We start from the raw sequence: 19,541 nt of genomic DNA on the forward strand, positions 1-19,541 counted from the left end.
GATGGGTAAAAAGAGGAGTGAGACCAAAAGGGTGGTAAGCAAGGTCTGATTTTATTATTAGGGCTGCAAGCTTTTATAGGACAGAGAGGGGATAGGTATAGGAGGAACTGGCCCCAGGGGCTTTCCGGGGCGGTACTAAAACATTCTGTAATGAGGACATCTGCTGGCAGGAATGTCTTGTGGTTCAGCTTGTCCCAGAACAGGCTACTGGGGGTGTGGCTTTCTCATGGGGTGAGGGGGCCCAGGCTAAAGTACTGGTCTCCAACATGTCCCCCGTTTTATTTAAGTAATGCAGGTGAGAGGCCTGTCTTAGGCTATGAGGCCGGCTTCCATGCTCAGGGTGCGTTAAGGCAGCGTCCCTGTCTTAGGCTAAGTGAGGGGACCCCGCAGTGGTCATACCACAGCGGCCTCGCTCTACTCCCATCATGGGGAACCACTGCAGCTGCACCTATCTTCCTGATGCATGGGGCCTCAATATTCCCGTCATGGGCTTTCTCACAGCTGCTGCCCTACACTTTTCCCTGAAAGCCTTCCATCACCGCATGCAGCGGGACTCCGACTGCACAAGCTTGGAGAACTGAAGTCCGTCCTCCTCGTTGTCCGCAGGGTCCTCCAGAGATGCCAGGCGATGATAATGGATATTGATAGGGCTTTTAAGAGAAGCCTCAATTTGCGTTTAAATGAAAGAGGTTAGTCTACTAAAAGCCCAGGGCCCAAAAGAAAGAAGTAGGAGAAGACCAATCAAGGGTCCAAGGAGAGGGAGGAGGTATGGGAGGACTCCATTCAAGCCACTCCAGAGGGGATTTTCGAAAAGTTCTTTACGTCTTTTAACCAGATCCTCCTGTAGTTTTTTGATTTTATCCCGAACTATCCCAGATTTATTTGCATAGAAGCAACACCTTTCTTGTAAGGCTAAACAAATTCCCCCTTGTTCTGCCGTTAGTAAATCTAGGCCTCTCCTATTTTGGAGAACAACTCCTGCCAGAGAATCAATCTGGTCTTCAAGGTCATTTATAGTCCCCGAGAGGGTTTGCACATCATTAATCAATTGATGGGATAATTTTGTATAGGAGTCTACGGGCGACACTCAGACTGGCAGTGCCGGTGGCAAGCGCCCCCGTTATTCCAAGTCCCACAAGAAGGGGGATAAATACCATGGCCCTCTTAGGTCTCCCAGCAATGTAATCTAGACTGGGCAGTGGGACAGGTTCATCCCCTGGAATAATGTCAATATCGGGGAGGATTGATATTTGTGGGCAGAGTCCTGTCCAATTCTGGGGGAGGGCAGAGTAGGCCATATTGCCCCCGCAGACAAAGAGTTGACCTGTTAGTGGGCAGAGGGGTTCCTGAGAAGTGTGATTAAGGATTTCAGAGCAGTTGGCAAAGGTCACGAAGCCAACATCAATATCGAAGGTAGAGTTCCAGAATGGGGCTTGAATACAGGGGGAGGGACGGAGATCTATGGGCTGAATCCTAAAAGGCGGGCTGAGGGTGCAATTTGTAGAAGTAGAACCATTTTTAGACAAAATAGCTAGGGGCATAGGCATACCAAGGGCCATGCACAGCCAACAATTTGCTGCTGATTCGGGATTAGAATAATTAAGAGCCTTGAGCGTAGCTCCAAGAATTTCCGAGGTCTGGACATCAAGGTCCGTCCCCCTGGATTTTGGCAATGCGAGCGGGTGGTAATGAATAGGGGGGTACATGCTTCTAATAATCTCGTTTATACATTCCCTTACCTCAAATTCTCTAATCTGGTCCGTGGGGCCACCCCCATCAGAAATATGAGTGGGTGCATGGGGGGGCCAACAGACATTCTTTCCAATATTTTCCTTGCCACAAGAAGCCTGAGCATGTTTGTTAGTGGTACCACGAGAGCTGGGGCTCATCCCTAATTCACCTCCAAAAGTGCCAGCATATTCCCTCTCCTGCAATGCAGTAAGATATACTGTCCCTGAGGCACTACTGCACTGCTGGGTGGAGCTGTAGCATGTAGAGTGCAAGGCCTCAAGGTACTTGCAATCAGTGGGGCAGGGCCCAGGCTGGTCACCATTTGGAGGGATGACTCGGGGTTTTCTTACACATTTCCAAGTTTGTTTGGAGATGCCTGTAGCCATATGATGGTAAGCGAGGTAGGCCGTCCTGTCCGTACAATCGATCATTCGCGTATAGGTGTTAGGGCGGACAGTGACCGTACCCCTGCCGCAGTCACAAGGGCTCCCAAAGAGGGTACGGCTAAGCGCTGCTGGGTCGGGAGATTGAAGACCGCCGTGGCTTCCATGGAGCAGGAGGAGAAATGCTAGAATTATCATCTCCTGAAAAACAGGAAAAGAAAAACAGATGTGTCTCAGGGAGGTGTAGTCCCCTGGACGGTATTGTAAACATCTGGCTTGTCCATCAACTTGATCAGCCTTTCAGGCAACCATCTAGCATTTTGGCACTTTGAATCATAAATACAAGCATGGCCTTTGCCCCAGATTAACACAGGATCAGGGCCCTGCCATTTGCCAAGAAGGGGATCTTTCCATTTTGCCTGAGCGTAGGTTTGGGCCGTAGAGGAATGCCAAAGGCGGTCTGCTGCACTCTTTGCCGCAGCGTCAAGGGTGAGAAAATTTAAAACAAAAAGGGCGTGATTGACCAACGTTTTGGCATTGCCAGCTCTGGGATAAAGAACTTCCCCCACTGACTATAATTTCAGGACCATGTTTTTCAATGTCTGATGGGCCCTTTCCACAATTCCTTGCCCCTGAGGATTATAGGGTATGCCAGTTACATGCTTAATATGTAGTTGTGTACAAAAGGATCTGAAAGAAGAGCTAGTGTAGCCAGGGCCATTATCTGTCTTAAGAATTTTGGGCTGCGGGAGGACTGCCAAGGCACTAATGAGGTGATTAATGACATGTTTGGTGGCCTCTCCAGGTTGTAAGGTGGCAAAGATGAAACCACTGAAGGTATCAATGGACACATGAATATATTTAAGCCGACCAAAAGGGAGGTAATGAGTGACATCCATTTGCCAAAGCTCCCCGGGAATGAGACCTCGGGGATTGATGCCAGTATGAGGTTCAGGGAGAAGAGTCAGGCAGCCAGGGCACTGTTTCACGATCTGTCTGGCTTGTTCCCGAGTGATAGGGAACTTGAGACGAAGCGTATGGGCATTAAGGTGATGCAGCTTATGGGCTTGCGTGGCAGCAGCAACAGGAGAGGTAGACAGAGCAAGTAAAATGTGACGAGTTGCCTGATCAACCTGATCATTCCCTTCAGAAAGGGGACCGGGGAGGTCGGAGTGGGCACGAATATGTCCAATGAAAAAGGGATGCTTACGGGAGAGGATTAGAAGCTGAAGAGTGGCAAAAAGAGGAAACGCATTAGTGGAGGGATGAATATATGGGACAGTTTCCAATAGAGGGACCGAATGTGCAATGTAGGAGCTATCAGTATAAATATTGAGAGGACCCGGAACAGATTCAAAAACCTTGATGACCGCTGCAAGTTCCACCAGCTGCGCAGAGATGAAGGGTGTGTCAAAAGAGGTGGCCTTCCCATCAACACTGAAGGCTTCCTTCCCTGTGGCGGATCCATCAGTGAACGCCAAATGGACGCCTCGGATGGGCTCCGCCTTGGTAATCCTTGGGAAGACAACGGGTGTTTTCTGAAAGAAATGGACAAGCTTGTCTGAGGGATAATGATTGTCTATAATCCCTGGGTAGGAAATGCAGTTAACTGCCCAATCGTCATCATTCTGAAGCAGCCATTGAATCTGCGAAGTGGTGTAGGGGCAGACAATATGATCTGGTTCCCGACCAAAAAGCCGAAGGGCTGCCTCTCGCCCTAGGCGCAGGAGGCCAGCCGTTAAATGTGGGTAGGAGGGGAGGATCTTTGTAGGTGTGGCTGGCATATGAATCCAAAACAACGGATGCTCCTGCCACAATAATCCAGTGGGGGAAAAGGCGGTAGAAAAAATTAAGAGCCAAAGAGGTTTTAGAGGAGCGTAATACCCAATATGTTGATCATGAATAGCTTGCTCAATTAAGGCAAGGACCTTACGGGCCTCCGGCGTGAGAGAACGGGGTGAATTTGGGTCAGGGTCTCCTTTTAGAATATCAAACAAGGGTTTCAATTCCCCCGTAGTGAGCTTAAGATAAGGCCTGAGCCAATTCAATTCCCCCAGAAGCTTTTGGAAATCATTAAGGGAGCAAAGGTGACTTACTCGCAAGCGAACCTTCTGGGAGAGAATGCGATTAGCTAAAAGTTCAAACCCCAAGAAGAGCTGCGGGGGGTAGGTTTGTATTTTATCGGGGGAAATTTTAAGGCCCCGATTTTCCAATGCCCTAATGAGCTCCTGTGATACCTGGGTCAATTCCTCATCATCTGAACCTGCAAGGAGAATATCATCCATATAATGGATGATATAAAGCTTGGGATACTGCAAGCGAAAAGGGTCAATTGTTTGTGCTACATATTTTTGGCACAGCGTAGGGCTATTAGCCATGCCTTGTGGCAAGACTTTCCACTGAAAACGCGGGGAAGGGCCCACACAATTGGTAATTGGAACACTAAAAGTGAAGCGCTGGCAATCGGAGGGGTGGAGGGGAATGGAAAAGAAGCAATCCTTAAGGTCAATTGTAATCTTAGAGAAACCTTGTGGTATGGCTACAGGGGCGGGGAGCCCAGGTTGAAGGGCCCCCATAGGAACCATTGTTTTATTGATGGCTCGCAGATCATGTAAGAGCCTCCACTTACCTGACCTTTTCGGGATAACAAAAATGGGCGTGTTCCACGGGGATGTGGACGGTTCCGTGTGCCCTGCAGCTAATTGCTCCTGCACTAAAGCGAACGCTGCTTCCAGTTTTATCTTGGGTAAGGGCCACTGGTCAACCCAGACGGGTAGGTCATTTTTCCACGAGATCCTATCTGCCTGGAGTGCAGGAGGACCCGTGGCCCTCACGAAAAATGGTTCTGATTATCTGGGCATTCAAGGCCAAGGCCTGCTCGCCCTTTCCTCCCTTCAGCAACAATTGGGGACGGTCGTCCTTGCCCTCTTTTGCCTAGCCCTTGCCCTGGGAGAAATCCCTGGGAGAGCATCTGACGGGTCACAACCGTATTGGGACTGCACATAATTACCCCCATCTGAGAAAGAATATCCCTCCCCCATAAGTTGACAGGTAGGCCGGGAACCACAAAAGGCCGGACAGTCCCTTTATTTCCCTCCTTGTCTTGCCAGGGCAACCATTGGGAACTCTGTAGAGTATAATGGGACTGGCCTATGCCTTGCAAGTGCGTCATGGATGGTTGAAGGGGCCAAGAAGGCGGCCAGCTATCTTTTGAAATAACAGTTGAGTCAGCTCCTGAATCTAATATTCCTTCAAAAGATCTGCCTTGAATGGTAAGCGTAAGCATGGGGCGATCCTGGGAAATGGCCTGAACCCAATAGATGTCTGAGGACCCGGGCTTGGAGTGGCCTCTAACGGTGGTGACGGCAGGGTACCGGGTTTGTAGGGGGAGCGGGAGAGCCTGCGCAAGGCGTTGCCCCTGATAGACAGTGAGGGGTCCCTGTAGGGTTGAAGCAAGTATCTGGATTTCCCCCATATAATCACTGTCAACAATGGAGGGGTGGGTTAGAAGGCCATTAATAGTAGTGGAAGCGTGACCAAGAATAAAAAAATAAAAATTGGGGGGCGGGGGGCCAAAGATGCCTGTAGAAATTACATGCACCCCACCTTCAGGGGTCAATATTGTGGTGGAGGCGGCACACAGGTCCACCCCTGCGCTTCCTGCAGTGGCTCTGTAGAGTTGGGTGTGGTGGGCAGGCTGGTCCCCGAGGCCCGCGGGACGGGGATCGGCTAGGGGGCCCGGGGCTGGCCCCTCTGGCCGTTTCCCTGCAGGGGGCGGCCATTGACATCTGTCGCGGAGTGACAGGTGTTTGCCCAGTGCTTCCCTTTCCTGCATCTGGGGCAGAGGGTGGGAGGTTGAGAACCCCTATTTTGGGTTGGAGGAGGAGGGGTATCCGGCAAGCTGGGGCACTGCCGGGCAAAGTGACCGGGTTGCCCACAGCGGAAACACCCCTTCTGGGAGTCTCCCGGCTGGAGAGCCGCCCCGATAGCTAAATGTACAGCCTGGAACATTTTTGTAGTAAAAGGATCTATGTCTCTGCAGAGGCGTATCATCTCCTCTAAGGTTTTATCCCTCCATTTCCCGCGCAAAGCAGAGCAACAAGCAGTACTGGAGTTCTCATATGCCAGGCGCCTCACAAGCTGATCATTAGAGGCCTCCTGACCCAGGGTCCGCTCAGTGGCCTCCAGGAGCCTGCTAACGTATTCAGAAAAGTCCTCCTGAGTCCCTTGTATTATTTTATTAAGCGGGGCAAGAGGAGAACCAGAGGTTGGTAAAGCGCGCCAAGCGGCATTTGGCGGTTTGCGCCGAGACCTATGGGAAGGCGGCGTTGCTTGGCCTCACCTGCATATTTGCCTTGACCACTCAGCTTTTCATAGGTCCATTTTGAAGCGGGGGAGTTGGGGGACTTTTGATTGGCCGTCGCTGTGGATTGGCAGCGATCGTAAAAATCGGCCTTCCATGTTAAAAATTGCCCCCGTGAGAGAACTGCCTGAACCACGCGGAGCCACTCCGCCGGCAAAAGATACCCTCCACGGGACAGGGCCTCAAGGGCGGAGAGGGTGAAAGGGGCGTTGGGGCCATATGCCTTAACTGCGGCATTGAGATCTTTAAGCCCCTTAAAATGCAATTTCCGGTATTCCGGCCGTTCCCGTTCTGCCTTCCTACTGCTCTGCCCTTCTTCTCCCTCCTCTTCCTCCTCCTCCTCCTCCTCCTCCTTCTTTTCCTCTTCCTCCTCCTCTCCCTCACTCGCGGAGGAGTCTGTAAGTTCACCCGCCCCAGGGGTTTGTGGGGGCCCAAGTCGGCGGGACCAAGTTATAACGGGGGACATCATGGGCTGCGCTTTTTTTGAGTTTTTAGTCTTAGCACCAGTCCTGTTGGACGGGTCCTTGGTCGACTGGGGCTTACTGGCAGAAAGAATGACTGAGCTCTGGAGGGAGTGCTGCAGGGAACTCAACTTCGAAGAGAGCTGTACATATTGCTTTTGTAGGTCTAAGACTTCTCAGAGCTCCTTAACCTGGGTGGAAAGTTGGTGTCTAGCATTAGTAAGGACCGAAGGAGTGGGAACAGGGGGCAAAAGTACAGGGGTGCAGGTTTGGGATAAGTAAGGAGGAGGCAAATGTTGAAGAGCGGGCCAATCGGGATCATTATATCGGGCGGCCTCATCCTCAAGTTCCGCTTCATCCCCGGGATCTAACGTATCAGGGTCAGGATTCTTTAAGGGAGGGGTCTTGTGTTTAGTAATAATAGGGAAAGTCAGGGACTCGGTTGTAGGGCGGGGCCCTGTAGGGAGGGGAGGATAAATGGGCTTTGGTGGCTCTGGCGGACGGGGGCCTTGGGGGACTTTTGGCTATTGAAGCTAGTGATTTTACAGAAGCCACCCGTGGTAAGGGGCGCTCTAGTGACTTAACAGAGGCGGCCTGTGACAAAGGGCGCAAGCAAAACTCTGCCACCGAAAGAAGCTGTCGCTCACCCGGATCTCCGGAGGTGGACTCCACTATGTCTCTAATGATTCCCCAATAGGAAAAGGCAGAAGGGGGGACGGCCTCCGGGCCCTCAGTTTGCAATTTCTTATTAAGCTCTCTCCCAGCCTTTTGCCACTTGCCCGGATGGATGTCCGGGCCGTTAACAATAAATCAGGGACAGACCTCATCGACAAAAAGAAAGAAGTTCACTAAGTCCTTTTTCTTAACCTTAACTCCTCTATCCTTAAGGGCATGCTTAAGGTCACGGATAAAGACCTGTTCCTTGGAAAGGTTGGAACCCATGATTAGAATGAGGCGGACGGAACTCAACTTACCAAAATGCAGGGGCTCTTCATGAGCGATGAGAAGGAAGGGGTCGCGACGAATCGTCTCTCAATGTTGGTCCGCCTGGCAGAAGTCCGGACCTCGAGCCCCACGTCTGGGCGCCACTTGCCCCGACCTGCAGGGCCAGTATGAGTGGGGAGATCGAGGAGAACGCCTACCTGAAGGGGATGGGTGAAAAGAGGAGTGAGACCAAAAGGGTGGTAAGCAAGGTCTGATTTTATTATTAGGGCTGCAAGCTTTTATAGGACAGAGAGGGGATAGGTATAGGAGGAACTGGCCCCAGGGGCTTTCTGGGGCGGTACTAAAACATTCTGTAATCAGGACATCTGCTGGCAGGAATGTCTTGTGGTTCAGCTTGTCCTGGAACAGGCTACTGGGGGTGTGGCTTTCTCATGGGGTGAGGGGGCTCAGGCTAAAGTACTGGTCTCCAACAGAGTCTGAATGCAGATGAAAGAGGACTATTTCTCTCTCTCACTCTCTTTTTTTCCCCTTTACTCATGGTCTTTCCTTTTTGTTCTGATTCTTCTTGCATGGCATGACTAGTGTGGAAGTATGTTTAATATGATTGTAGATGTATGACCTCCATCAGATCACTTACCATCTTGGGGAAGGGGGAAGGGAGGGAGAAAAAAGTTTTCAACTCATTTTATAAAAGTTGTTGACCTTAAAACTTAGTTAGAGAGAATAGGCAACATGGCTAAATGCATACATTTTATGATTTAATTAATTAATTGATCAATTCCCTATTAAAGACAACGGTAACATAATGCATTATGGAGCCAGAAATGTTCTGGCTACCCAGTGCAGAAATCTTCTGGCTTATATACATTTTGCCATGAGAAAGGAACTCTCCTAGTTGAACAAATCATAAATTCAGTAAGACAAGACAATTAACAAAGTAATGTCGGTTGGGCCTTGCGATTCCAAGCTGTGTAAACATATGTCTCTGTGACATACAATAAGAAAATCCCACCAGGCTTCCTGTCCTAAACAGGTACTCGAAATAGCTGACACAGGAAAGGGTAAACAAAGTTCAATAGAAATTACGACCTAAGATGTCTATATTTTCTTTACCATTAATATGCCATAGATAATAAGATACAAAGGAAAGTCCCATTATTCAAGATATGCCATAACATAGGGTCTTAGGTTAAAGGTCTCCTTAAGGAATGTAGAGTCAGCCGTGGCTGGTTTTTGCTGACATAGGAAAGGCATTCTCTGAGTTTGCTTCAGAGAGAACAAAGAGATTATTCCAAAATTTTATATTAAACATTATCAAAGTGAATATTGAAAACTAAAAATATATTTTTTAAAAACTTAAAAAAAAAATGAAGTAGGGCTGCTCCTTACACCTAGGCCTCCCACCTCCCCAGGTCTGCAACACTTTAACCATATTAACATCCATGCAAAACCACAGTTCATGAGCCTCTACTGATGTGTTGATTTTAATAGGCTAAAAGATGCTTATCATAAGCATGGGGAAAATCAATTCCAAGACTTCTCTTCCACAGAGGTCCCTTCCCACAGGTTACCACACCACCAGTGAGGAACATGTGTAACCAGAGAACACGAGCAAAAAGAGCTTGCATATGACCAAGAAAACCAACGCTACTAACTTTTTGTGGTAGTGTCACCACACAAGCTGCGCCTGTAGTCCTCTCAGTAGCGTCTTTTTCAACAAGGGAAACAGAAATGGTAAACCTTCTGCGGTCTGTCTACTTAAGGTATCTTTAGCCTCTTCAGATACAGAGCTCAGTTAACCATATCTCAGAAACTGACCACAAGAAAGTCTAAAATAAGATTAAATCTGTCCTTTTCAAGTGTTGTTGTGTTTGTTGGCTTTGGGCTTCTTGACCTCAGTGGACAACAGGCTTGGGGTTAGAAAATTCTTTTCTGCTCCAGTCATTGTTATTAATCTGCAGGCCTCTAACTAAACCCAGGAGCTCCCCTTGGCAAAATGGAACCTAAGTGGGGTAGAGGAGATAGGGTAAGGGTGATGGTCTCTCTTTGGAGGGCTGGTGAATGAACCGAGGGGCCTGGGGGAGGGTGGGGTCAGAAGGAAGTGGGCCTAGCAGAGACCTCCTCCCTTAGGTCCTTTGTTCTAAGTTCCTCATGCTTTTCTATCAATAACCAAATCCTGGTTTCCTTAGAGAAGGCATGAATGGGCAGCTCCAGAAGTCATCACTGGCATGCCAGCCCAGTCACCGATGCTCACGAAGCCCAGTCTGAGAAGCCAGTCGGGCAGCATCCAGGCACTGCCTTAACCTCATTAGGGTGTGCACCTGACAAAGCTCAAATGAGACTTAATGTGGTTTGAGCTCCTGGGGAGGAAGATGAATCAGAGACACATAAACTCATTGACTCCTAAGGATGGAAGGGACTTCAGAGATCATCTGAGGAAATCTTTAGAGACCTTTCTCCAACTTCCTTATTTCCTAGATGAGAAAGCTGAATATTCTTTCCTAGAGGCCTTTTGGCCCTTCAGTACCTTGTATTAGCCCTTCCTCCAATTCTACTATTTCTCCTCCACCCCAGACCGTAAGCTCCCATTGGGTAGGGCCTGTGCCACTTTAAATATCCTTGAATACCCAGCACCCTGCACAGGTGCCTAAAGACTTTTTGTTGAATGAATGAACAGCCAGGGTGGTGAAGTGGATAGGTTGCCACCAGCTTTGGAGTCAGGAAGACCTGAATTCATATCTGATCTTAGTTGTATAATCTTGGGCAAGTCACTTTATCCTGCTTGCCTCAGTTTCCTCATCTGTCAAATGAGCTGGAGAAGGAAATGGTGAACCCCTCCAGTGTCTCTACCAAAAAAACCTCAAATGCAGTCATTGAGAGTAAAATGTGACTGAAACCAATGAACAGCAAGTCACTTAGGCACTTGTTTAATATTTCTACTTGGGCAAGTCACTTCAGTTCCTGGGCCTCAGTTTCCTGTAAAATAGAGGGTTGGACTGAAAGTCCACTAGGATCCTTATCAGCCTGAGATTGGAGCCTCTGAAGGAGGGCTGGCCTCCACATTCCATTCTTCTCCCATTGGATCATCTATGGAAACAGGAAAGATTAGGACAAAGAAAGCTTATACCTGTGCCTGGCCACAGTGCAAAGCTAATGAGAATCCAAGTACAAGCAGCCCTCAAGGGGCTTCCGTTTTAATGGCAGAAGACAATAGAAACAAGGAAGTTTGGGGGGGTGGGGAGTGAAAACGAAAGTATCCTGGAGGGCAGTCAGGAGCTGAGCCTGGGCCTGAACAGGCACCTGAAAATGGAGCATCTGAGGGGAAGCAGCCAATCAGAGGGAGGGGCTGCAGGGGGAGAGGGCACAGCACTTCCCAGTCTGGGGCTGGAGTAAGGGGAGAGAGGAAACCAGCAGAACCTGGAGAACACAATGGCTCTAACAATGGAAATGAAAAACAAAATCACTCAAAGGAAGTTGAACTCTGCGTAATGGAAAAACCATTGCAGTTTCCTGAGAAGAGATAATGAAACTGTTAGGAGACAGTTCAAGACGGTCTCTTTTGGAGTTTTTCAGTTTTATTTTGTTGTTGTTACAGTTTGAGCTCTGACTTGTCTCCCTCCCTCCCAACCTCACATTACATGTGTTTCCGTTCATTTCATTTTATTTATTTATTCACTTAGTTTTTATCTATCTATTTAGTTGATTTTTTTCTTAATTACATGTACGTGAAAATTTTTAATTAGTTTTTTAAAATCTTGAGGTCCAAATTCTCTCCCTCCTTCCCTTCCCCCTCCTTAAGAAGCAAATAGGCTTTTAGTAAATGTTTTTTGGATTTCTTTATTTTTATTCACTAAGAGCCCATCCACCCCATTTCAGAGTAAGCAGATTTTGCCAGGGGCAGACATGCATTAAAAAAAAAAAGACCGGCATGGGAGGGGGGTGGTTAGTACGTTCCTCTCTAGCTTGCCTTTATTCTGGCTCAAATTTATCTGCATTCACAGCCAGAGGGGACCTTGGGAGTGTCTGAGAAGTTAATTCTTAGTTAGATAACTATCTGTAACGGAGGCCTTTGATCTCTGTCTAGCCAAAGGATGGAAAAGGGAAGTTCTTAAATTTTTCTTCCTTCAGCCAGCGAGGTAGGAGACTGAACCACTGTTAGACAGTATCTGGATCACATGTTTTTGTTTGGCTGTTTTGATTTATAGTTAGAGCTGGCTCGTTTTTTTTTTTTTAGGGGGGAGGGGTTATTGTAATATGAAGGAAAAAGGCAGCTACCATTTAAATAGAATACTTATTATGTTCAAGGCATTTCACAGCTATTATTATCTCATTTGATCCTCATAAGTCTGGGAGGTAGGTGCTTATTATTATCCCCACTTATAGCTGGTGAAACTGAGGCAAAGAGAAGTTAAGTGACTTTCACAAGGATACACAGCTAATAAGTGTCTGAGGCCGGATTTGAACTCAGATCTTCCTGACTCCAGGCTCAGTCTTTTATTCACTAACTGCCTGAATTTGTTCTAAGAGATGTAGTTTCCTAGTGGTCTATCCTGGGGCCAGGGAGATAGAATTGGAAGAAATTTTAAATAATAACTAGTCAGAGCCAGTCATTTTACAGATGAGGAAACTGAGGCCCAGAAAGGGACTTGCCTACTGCTTTAAGAATAAGCTGAGTCACAATTTGGACCCTGATCCTATGATTCCAAACCCACTTCTCTTTTTACTAATTCTCCTTTGTGTGGATAGAGCACTGGGCCTGCAGTCAGGAAGACCTGAGTTCAAATTTGAAGTCAGACACTTATTAGCTGGGTGACCCTGCTTGCCTTAGTTTCCCCATTTGTAAAATGAGCTGGAGAAGGAAATGGTGAACTGCTCCAGTATATCTACTAAGAAGTCCCCAAATGGGGCCATGGCTATACAACAACTGAATAGTGCACTTGCCTCCTGGGATCCTTCTGAAATCCACAGAGATAGAGAGGCCCCGACCTGGCGTGATGTGGAGGAAAGAATATAAGATACCTGGTGCAAGTTCTGAGTGTGACACTAACTAGCCATTTAACCTCACACTTCACCTAACCCTTCTCAGCCTTTGAAGAATGAAGAGTAGAGAGTAAAATAATTAGTCATTTTGGCACGGCCAGAATGGGTATTTGGAGTCCAGGACGAGGACTTTGGCTCAAATCTTGGGTTTGGCAATTTACTACGCTTAATACGATAACAGATGCTGAGTGGAAAAGAACCTTTCATTTTGTGCATTCATCCTTCGTTGCCAAAGAAGACCATGCCATCAGAGAAATAATGACATGACTTGCACTTGACTTTGTTTTGAGTGACAGAGGGTTGGGCAGGTCACCAGCCTCACCTCTCCTCCAGAGCCATCTGAATCCAGTGACCAGATATTCATCAGGATGACTGGAGATGACCCAGGATGAAGCAGCTGGGGTTCAGTGACTTGCCCAAGGTCACACAGCTAGTGAGTGTCAAGTGTCTGAGGTGAGATTTGAACTCAGGTCCTCCTAACTCCTGCACTGGTGCTCTATCCACTGTATCACCTACCTGCCACTAACCTTTCATTTTACACATAAGAAAATTGAGGCCCAGAGAGGTCATATGACCGGTCATAAGATCATAGACTTAGAGGTGGAAGGAGCCTTAGAGGTCACCTAGTCCAACTCTTTCATTTTACAAGCAAGGAAACTGAGGCACAAGGAGAATTAATTTGCTCAAGGTCACAAAGCTAGTCATTGGAAGAGTTAGGATTTGACCCCAAGTGTTCTGACTCCAAAGTCAGTGCTTCTTCCTCTTCCTGTTCTTCCTCTGCTTCTAGATAACCTCTATGGTCCTTTCCAACTCTAAACTGACAATCCTTTGAGCTGTAAGGTCCTTCTAGCTCTGAAGTCTTAGGATTCTGTGGTTCTCTGCATCAGTTCCTTCTTGAGGCAGGAAGCAGCTGGAACCATTTCTGTTTCAACCTTCCTCAATTCAAGGGGCACTCAACAAGTTTGTCCTTGCCCGAATTCCTTTCCACATACCATTTCCTCCTGGAATGCCGGTCCCACTCCTTTCCTCTCCTCTGCTTTGGAGTTCTCCCTCTCTCCAGAAGCTGGTTCCAAGCTCACCTCTTCTAAGAAACGTTCCCCACTCCCTGCTCTGATGACTCTTCATTCCTTCAGTCTTGAGTCCAGATTGGACTCCTTTGAAGCCCCTTATAGGCTGCTCTGTAAGCTGTTAATGGAAAGAGGCTGGAAATGGAAACAAGGTCCTGTGCATCATTCAATGAAAAAATGTTTATGTGGCCAGCACTGTGCTAGGCACCAGGATTCAAAGAAAGAAAGAAAAATGGTCCCTGTTGAATGGAATTTACAATCTAGACAATGTGTACATATGTATATGTCTAGGAAAGAGAGAAGAGGGAAAGAGAAAAGAGAGAGACATAGAGAGACACAGACACAGAGAGACAGAGAGAGGGAAAGAGATATATAGATGTAGAGAGACAGAGAGAGAGAGAGAAACATAGAGAAAGAGAGAGACATAGAGAGACACAGAGACAGAGAGCGAGAGCGAGAGCAAGAGAGAGAGAGAGAGAGAGAGAGATGGTATCTGAGTAACACCCCTAACACCCATCCCAACACCCACCCACTGCCCACAGAAAGTAAAAGACAGATAAGGAGGTGTTTAAGTGTGTGAAGTCTTAAACATTCCATGCCTCCCTTTAGGAAGTGTGATAAAGTGCCTTGATTGAATTTGAAGGGGTAACCACTTCTGGCTGGTTGAAGATTTCCCATGCTCCTCACTGCCCTCAAGAAGCTAGACTGCCATTCTGTTACTAGGTTTGTACCTAGAGGTCACTGTTAAGAAGCAAGTTCCCATATACCCCCAAAATATTGACATCAGTCCTTTTTGTGATAGCAAGTAATGGAAGCAAAGTGGATGTCCATCAGTTGGGGAAATGGCTTAGCAAATTGTAGTACATGAATGTAAAGAAAGGCTGAAGGTGCTATGAGAAATGATGAATGTGACTGATACAGAGAAACATGGCAAGATCTACAGGAATAGATGCAGAGAGAAATAAGAAACAATGCAGGCACTGACTACAACTATGTCAGGGGAGAGAATAATCCTAAAAAATCAAAAGCAAACATTGTAAAATTATAAAGAACAAGCATGTTTTGAAAGAAAAGATATGAGAAGACATGCCTATTCCGCCCCTTTGCACATATTTTCAGACTTTTTCAATTTTTGATCAGTTATGCTGACTTTTTTTCTCTTTTTTTTTTGGTTTCTAAAAATACTATAATATGGGATGACTCTAGGGAGTGGGTGGGAGAAGGATACTAGGGGAAACTATTCTGATGTAAACAAATAGATTAATAAAAGCTTTTTTTAAAGACTAGATTGCCAACTGGAGGCAACAGCTTTGTGGAATTTGATAACCCTGATTCCTCTATGGGGGATGGTGGGGAGTCATTCTTCTGTCTTCCACACCTTCTCCCCCACTAGCCAGGGCAGCTTCCATCAGGGAGACACACTCTGCATACAGACACACAGAGGAGAGTCAAATCACTCAAGGAAGCAAGTGGCTTCAAAGAATACAACCTCGGGCAGCAAACAAGAGCATTGATGATAGAGTCAAGTGAAAATTCGTCCAGGCTATGGAGAACTGAGCTACAGATGGAAATTCTCCCTAGGAGCAGTTGTGCTCAGATGGAGAGAAACATGCTCGGTCACTGAAGGGCCAGGGGCATGAGCTGCCTTGTTCCCTACAACCAGTGTCCTCTACATTTGTGTCTACTCTTCCTGTGGGTGCTATGGGTATTTGTGGGAGACTACAACCCAAATTCATGGGGGTAATATTTTACATCTATTGATCTCACTCCTCTCTCTTCATAAGCGCCCTTGTTTTGAGCTGATTGTATCTACTGGCAGACTATGAAAGGTTGAGATCACTAGTAGGGGCTTGTGGGTTATAGTTGTAGGAATGGGTTATAGTTTTAGAATCTGAGAGTAGTGGCCACCCTCTATAGTATATATACTATAATATATAGAGATAAAATAGAGGTAAAGTAACTTTTGGGGGAGGACTGAGGCAGATCAGAAAAGGCTTCATGCAGAAGGTGGACTTGAGCTGAGCTTGGAAACATGAATTCTAAGACACAAAGATGACTAGGGAGTGTTCCAGGTATAGTAAAGAGATGGATATGCTCATCCCTAAATACCTGCGAGGTCTTGAGGAAATCTCTTCCCTCCTCTGTGCCTCAGTTCTGTCTTCTGTAAAAGGAAAGGATTGGACTTAATGGCCTCTGAGATCCCTCCCAGTTCTATACTTTAATGGTCCTGCTTCTCATCATTTTATTCTGACAGCATAGTGACCTCTCTTCCCCATGGATTCACAGTTCAGATGGCAACAGCTCATATTTACATGGGGCCTTAATGCTGGCAGAATGCTTTATAGCTGTCTTGTGTGATCTTCACAACAAATCTGTTCTCCTTATTCTCCCTATTTTACAGATAAGGAAATTGAGGACAGATTTAGAGCAGGAAGGAAACTCAAAGGCTACCTAGTCCAACTTCCTAATATTGAGGAATATTTAGAAAATGATTTATCCACGATCACTCAACTAGTATGCACCAGAAGTGGGATCTGAACCCGGGTTTTCTTGGTTTAAGAGTGTTACAGAGTAGATGGAGAATAGGCCCTGGAGTTCAAGGCCCTTCTGTGACCCTAGCTAGGTGAGCCTTAATTTAACTTCTCAGTGTTTTGGGTAACTCTCTAAGATTTGCATTGGTAGAGGGAGTTTCCTCATCTGGAAGAGCCCTAGATCAATGAAATCCCAGGTGCTGATTTCTCTTCTTGACTCCCAAGTCCAGTACTCAACCCACTGGGACACATGGTCTTGGGAAGTCTGTTCTGTTCCTCTGAAGAATTTCCCTTTTCATGTCCGTGTCTTACAGGAAAAGTGTGAGGACTTTCTGCCATCCCTCTATATCTTTCAAAGGCTGGGCCTCCAGAGAGGGCTGGATCCAAGATTTTGAGCTCCAAGGGACTCCAAAGTCTATCTGCTCCAAAACCTTCATTTGACAGCTGAGGCAACAGAAGCCTAAAGCAGTTAAATGAATTGCCCAGGGTCACACACATACTTAAGTGACAGGAATCCAACATGTCCCCAGTCATCAAGAAACCCAGAATCCCTTCTCTCTCTCCTCAACCCCAGCCAAGGGCCTTCCCTTAGCCCCTGCTCCACCATACAAAAGGTCACAGGCTCCGTGCACATTTTAAGGTACCAGAAATGACTTCTGTACACAAGTGGGAGCAACCTCAGGCAGGACCAACCACGTTGTCCCAGAATCCAACTCGGCCAAGGTGGAGGGGAGATATTGGGGGGCTTCAGCAAGCCGGGACAAAAGCATTTTCTTACCTTGTTTGTTCATGGGGGTCTCTTTAAAGCTTCAGAGGTTGGTGAAGATTTTGCCCTTTACTCCACAGTACTAAGTGTATAATTTTAAAAATTAACCAATAAGCCTGGTTCTTTTCAGATCCACAGTTTTAATTCTTGGTTTAACCAGTCAACTTTTCTTCCTCCCTCTTTGCCTTCATCTCTCTCTCTTCCCTCTGTTTCTCTTCCCCATCTTTCTCTCTGTTTCTGTCTCTCTCTTTCTCTGTTTCTCTTAATCTCTCTCTTTCTCATATCTCTGACTTTTCTCTCTCCCCCACCTCTCTGTGTCTCTGTCTCTCCATCTCTCTCTCTCTTTCCCTTTTCCCTCCTCTCCTTTCCTTCCCTCCCCCTCTCCCTTTTCCTCTCTCTCTCCCTTGGAGGAAACAAGGTCCATTCTAGTTGGTTCCATGGGCACAATGCCCAGCTAGGGCTGAAACTGCTCTTTCATTCATCCCTTCTCCCCACCCCCATATCCTCTAAGATCATCAAATCTAACTGAATTCAACAAGCTTTTATTAAAAGTGTCTATAGTCAGGGCACAGTGCTAGGCACATGGAGTACAAAGGAGTCAGTCTTGATAAGTGTCAAGTGCCTTGCATGAGGTGAGCCCAGACACAGGATTTGAACTCAAGTCTTCTGACTCCAAAGCCAGCTCATTTTCTCACGATTCTACCTGGAGTCCTCGAATATTTATTAAACTAATGACCCAATTATTCAATGGTTTCTTCATTCCGTGGATGTAGTGGAGCCTTTAGAGGACCTGGATTTGAATTCCTCAGTGACCTTGGATTTACTACTTGCTCTGGCTGGGTCTGAATTTCCTCCAATGTAAAACAAGGCAGTCCTAGATAAACTCTAATGTTGGTTCCAGCTCTAAATACTGTATATAGCACTTTAATTTTGCTGAGAGTGATTCTGTGAAATGGGTACAATATTATGTGCATTTTAAGTGTAGAGAGACCAGAGAGGCTGTGTACTGGCTAAAATGTTCCCCAGGTGTCTGAGGTTCTGTTTCTGGTACATTTGTATAATGAAGGAAGGAGAGTGGACCCAGTCATCTTTCCCTAGCTTTATTTGCATTTATTTGCCTTCTAAGAGGCTCTTAGGAATGTGGCCCACCTCTGAATCTCAAATCTCAGCCCCTTTGCAACCCCTATTGTATATTTTTGGGGCAGAGTCCCCAAAATAGCTTTGGGGAAGCAGGATCATAATCACAGATTCAACGGAATTTAAAAGACTTTTCTAATCTTAAAATCAGGACCCAAGAACTATGAGTCTCTCGAGGTTTAAGGGGCAGATTTGGTCTTGGTTTAATAGTTCCAATTTTGTTTTGTGATATTTCTCCATATAAGGCAGTGATAACTAGTCCTTGTAACTAGTAACTAGATAACTAGTCCTTACAAATATAAGTGAAATTAGGAGTTTCATTTTAATGTGAAGGTGTTATTGGTTTCTTTATTTCTCTAATGTGTTGATGAATTCCTTTATTGATATAACATTCCCCTGAAATTCTTTCCTTTCCCATCTTTTTGAGGTTCAGAAATAAAGTGACTTGGCCAAGAAGTCACGACGAAAGTGGAAATCAAGAGTAAATCACAGCTTGCTGGGATTTCTGAGATTACAGGGGCTGAGACTGCTTTCAGTTTGTATTCTTGTATCCCCAAGACCAAATAAAGAGCAGAAGCTTAAGAAACTCTTCTGTAGTGGAGGCTGATTTCTCAAACTAGATCCTAAACTGCTAGTTTGTATCCCCCAACTTCCCCAAATATGAACTAGAATAGTGTTGGGTATCCATTAAAGGGTGTGTAATAAATGTGAGAGAGATGGTGTGATTGAGACTTAGAGTGAAATCTCTCTTTTACCATCTGGACAAATCACTTCTGTTTCTTACTTTTTAAAATCAGGGGGTTGGCATATGAAACAACCTCCAAATAACTGATAATAACAGAACTATAAATCCATTTTCACATCATACTCAGTAAAACGACAAGGATGGGGATAGCCATTGTTGGAGGACCTGTAGAAAGATGGGAACACTTATGCATGGTTGGTGGAGCTGTGAATCTAGCCATCCTACAAAGCAATTGGAAATTAGGTGAAGGAAATGGCTAAATATCTGTACCTTTTGATCCAGAGGTTCTACTGCCATGTTTATATTCCCCCGAGGGAGTCAAGGAAAAAAAAAAGGGTCCCTAGAAACAAAAATACTTTTAATAGCAAAGAA

The 19,541-nt window shown here is 46.3% G+C and overlaps 1 protein-coding gene and 1 long non-coding RNA gene across 2 annotated transcripts; one reads left to right on the plus strand and one right to left on the minus strand.

The window, feature by feature from the left end:
- Nucleotides 1-32: 32 nt before the first annotated feature.
- On the minus strand, nt 33-14,763 carry LOC140499190 (uncharacterized). Its single transcript, XM_072600276.1, has 4 exons — nt 13,916-14,763; nt 7,913-8,080; nt 3,476-3,652; nt 33-2,315 (listed from the first exon to the last, which is right to left on the minus strand). Exons 1-4 carry the CDS (start codon nt 13,916-13,918, stop codon nt 1,041-1,043), a joined length of 1,623 nt encoding a protein of 540 aa, XP_072456377.1. The 5' UTR covers nt 13,919-14,763; the 3' UTR covers nt 33-1,040.
- LOC140499191 (uncharacterized) lies at nt 6,833-19,010 on the plus strand. Its single transcript, XR_011965301.1, has 3 exons — nt 6,833-6,875; nt 7,827-8,122; nt 18,852-19,010. It is a non-coding gene; the product is annotated as an uncharacterized lncRNA (long non-coding RNA).
- The last annotated feature ends 531 nt before the right edge of the window (nt 19,011-19,541 follow it).

Source organism: Notamacropus eugenii, chromosome 4 (genome assembly GCF_028372415.1).
Source record: "Notamacropus eugenii isolate mMacEug1 chromosome 4, mMacEug1.pri_v2, whole genome shotgun sequence".
In the NCBI taxonomy this organism is placed as follows: domain Eukaryota; kingdom Metazoa; phylum Chordata; class Mammalia; order Diprotodontia; family Macropodidae; genus Notamacropus; species Notamacropus eugenii.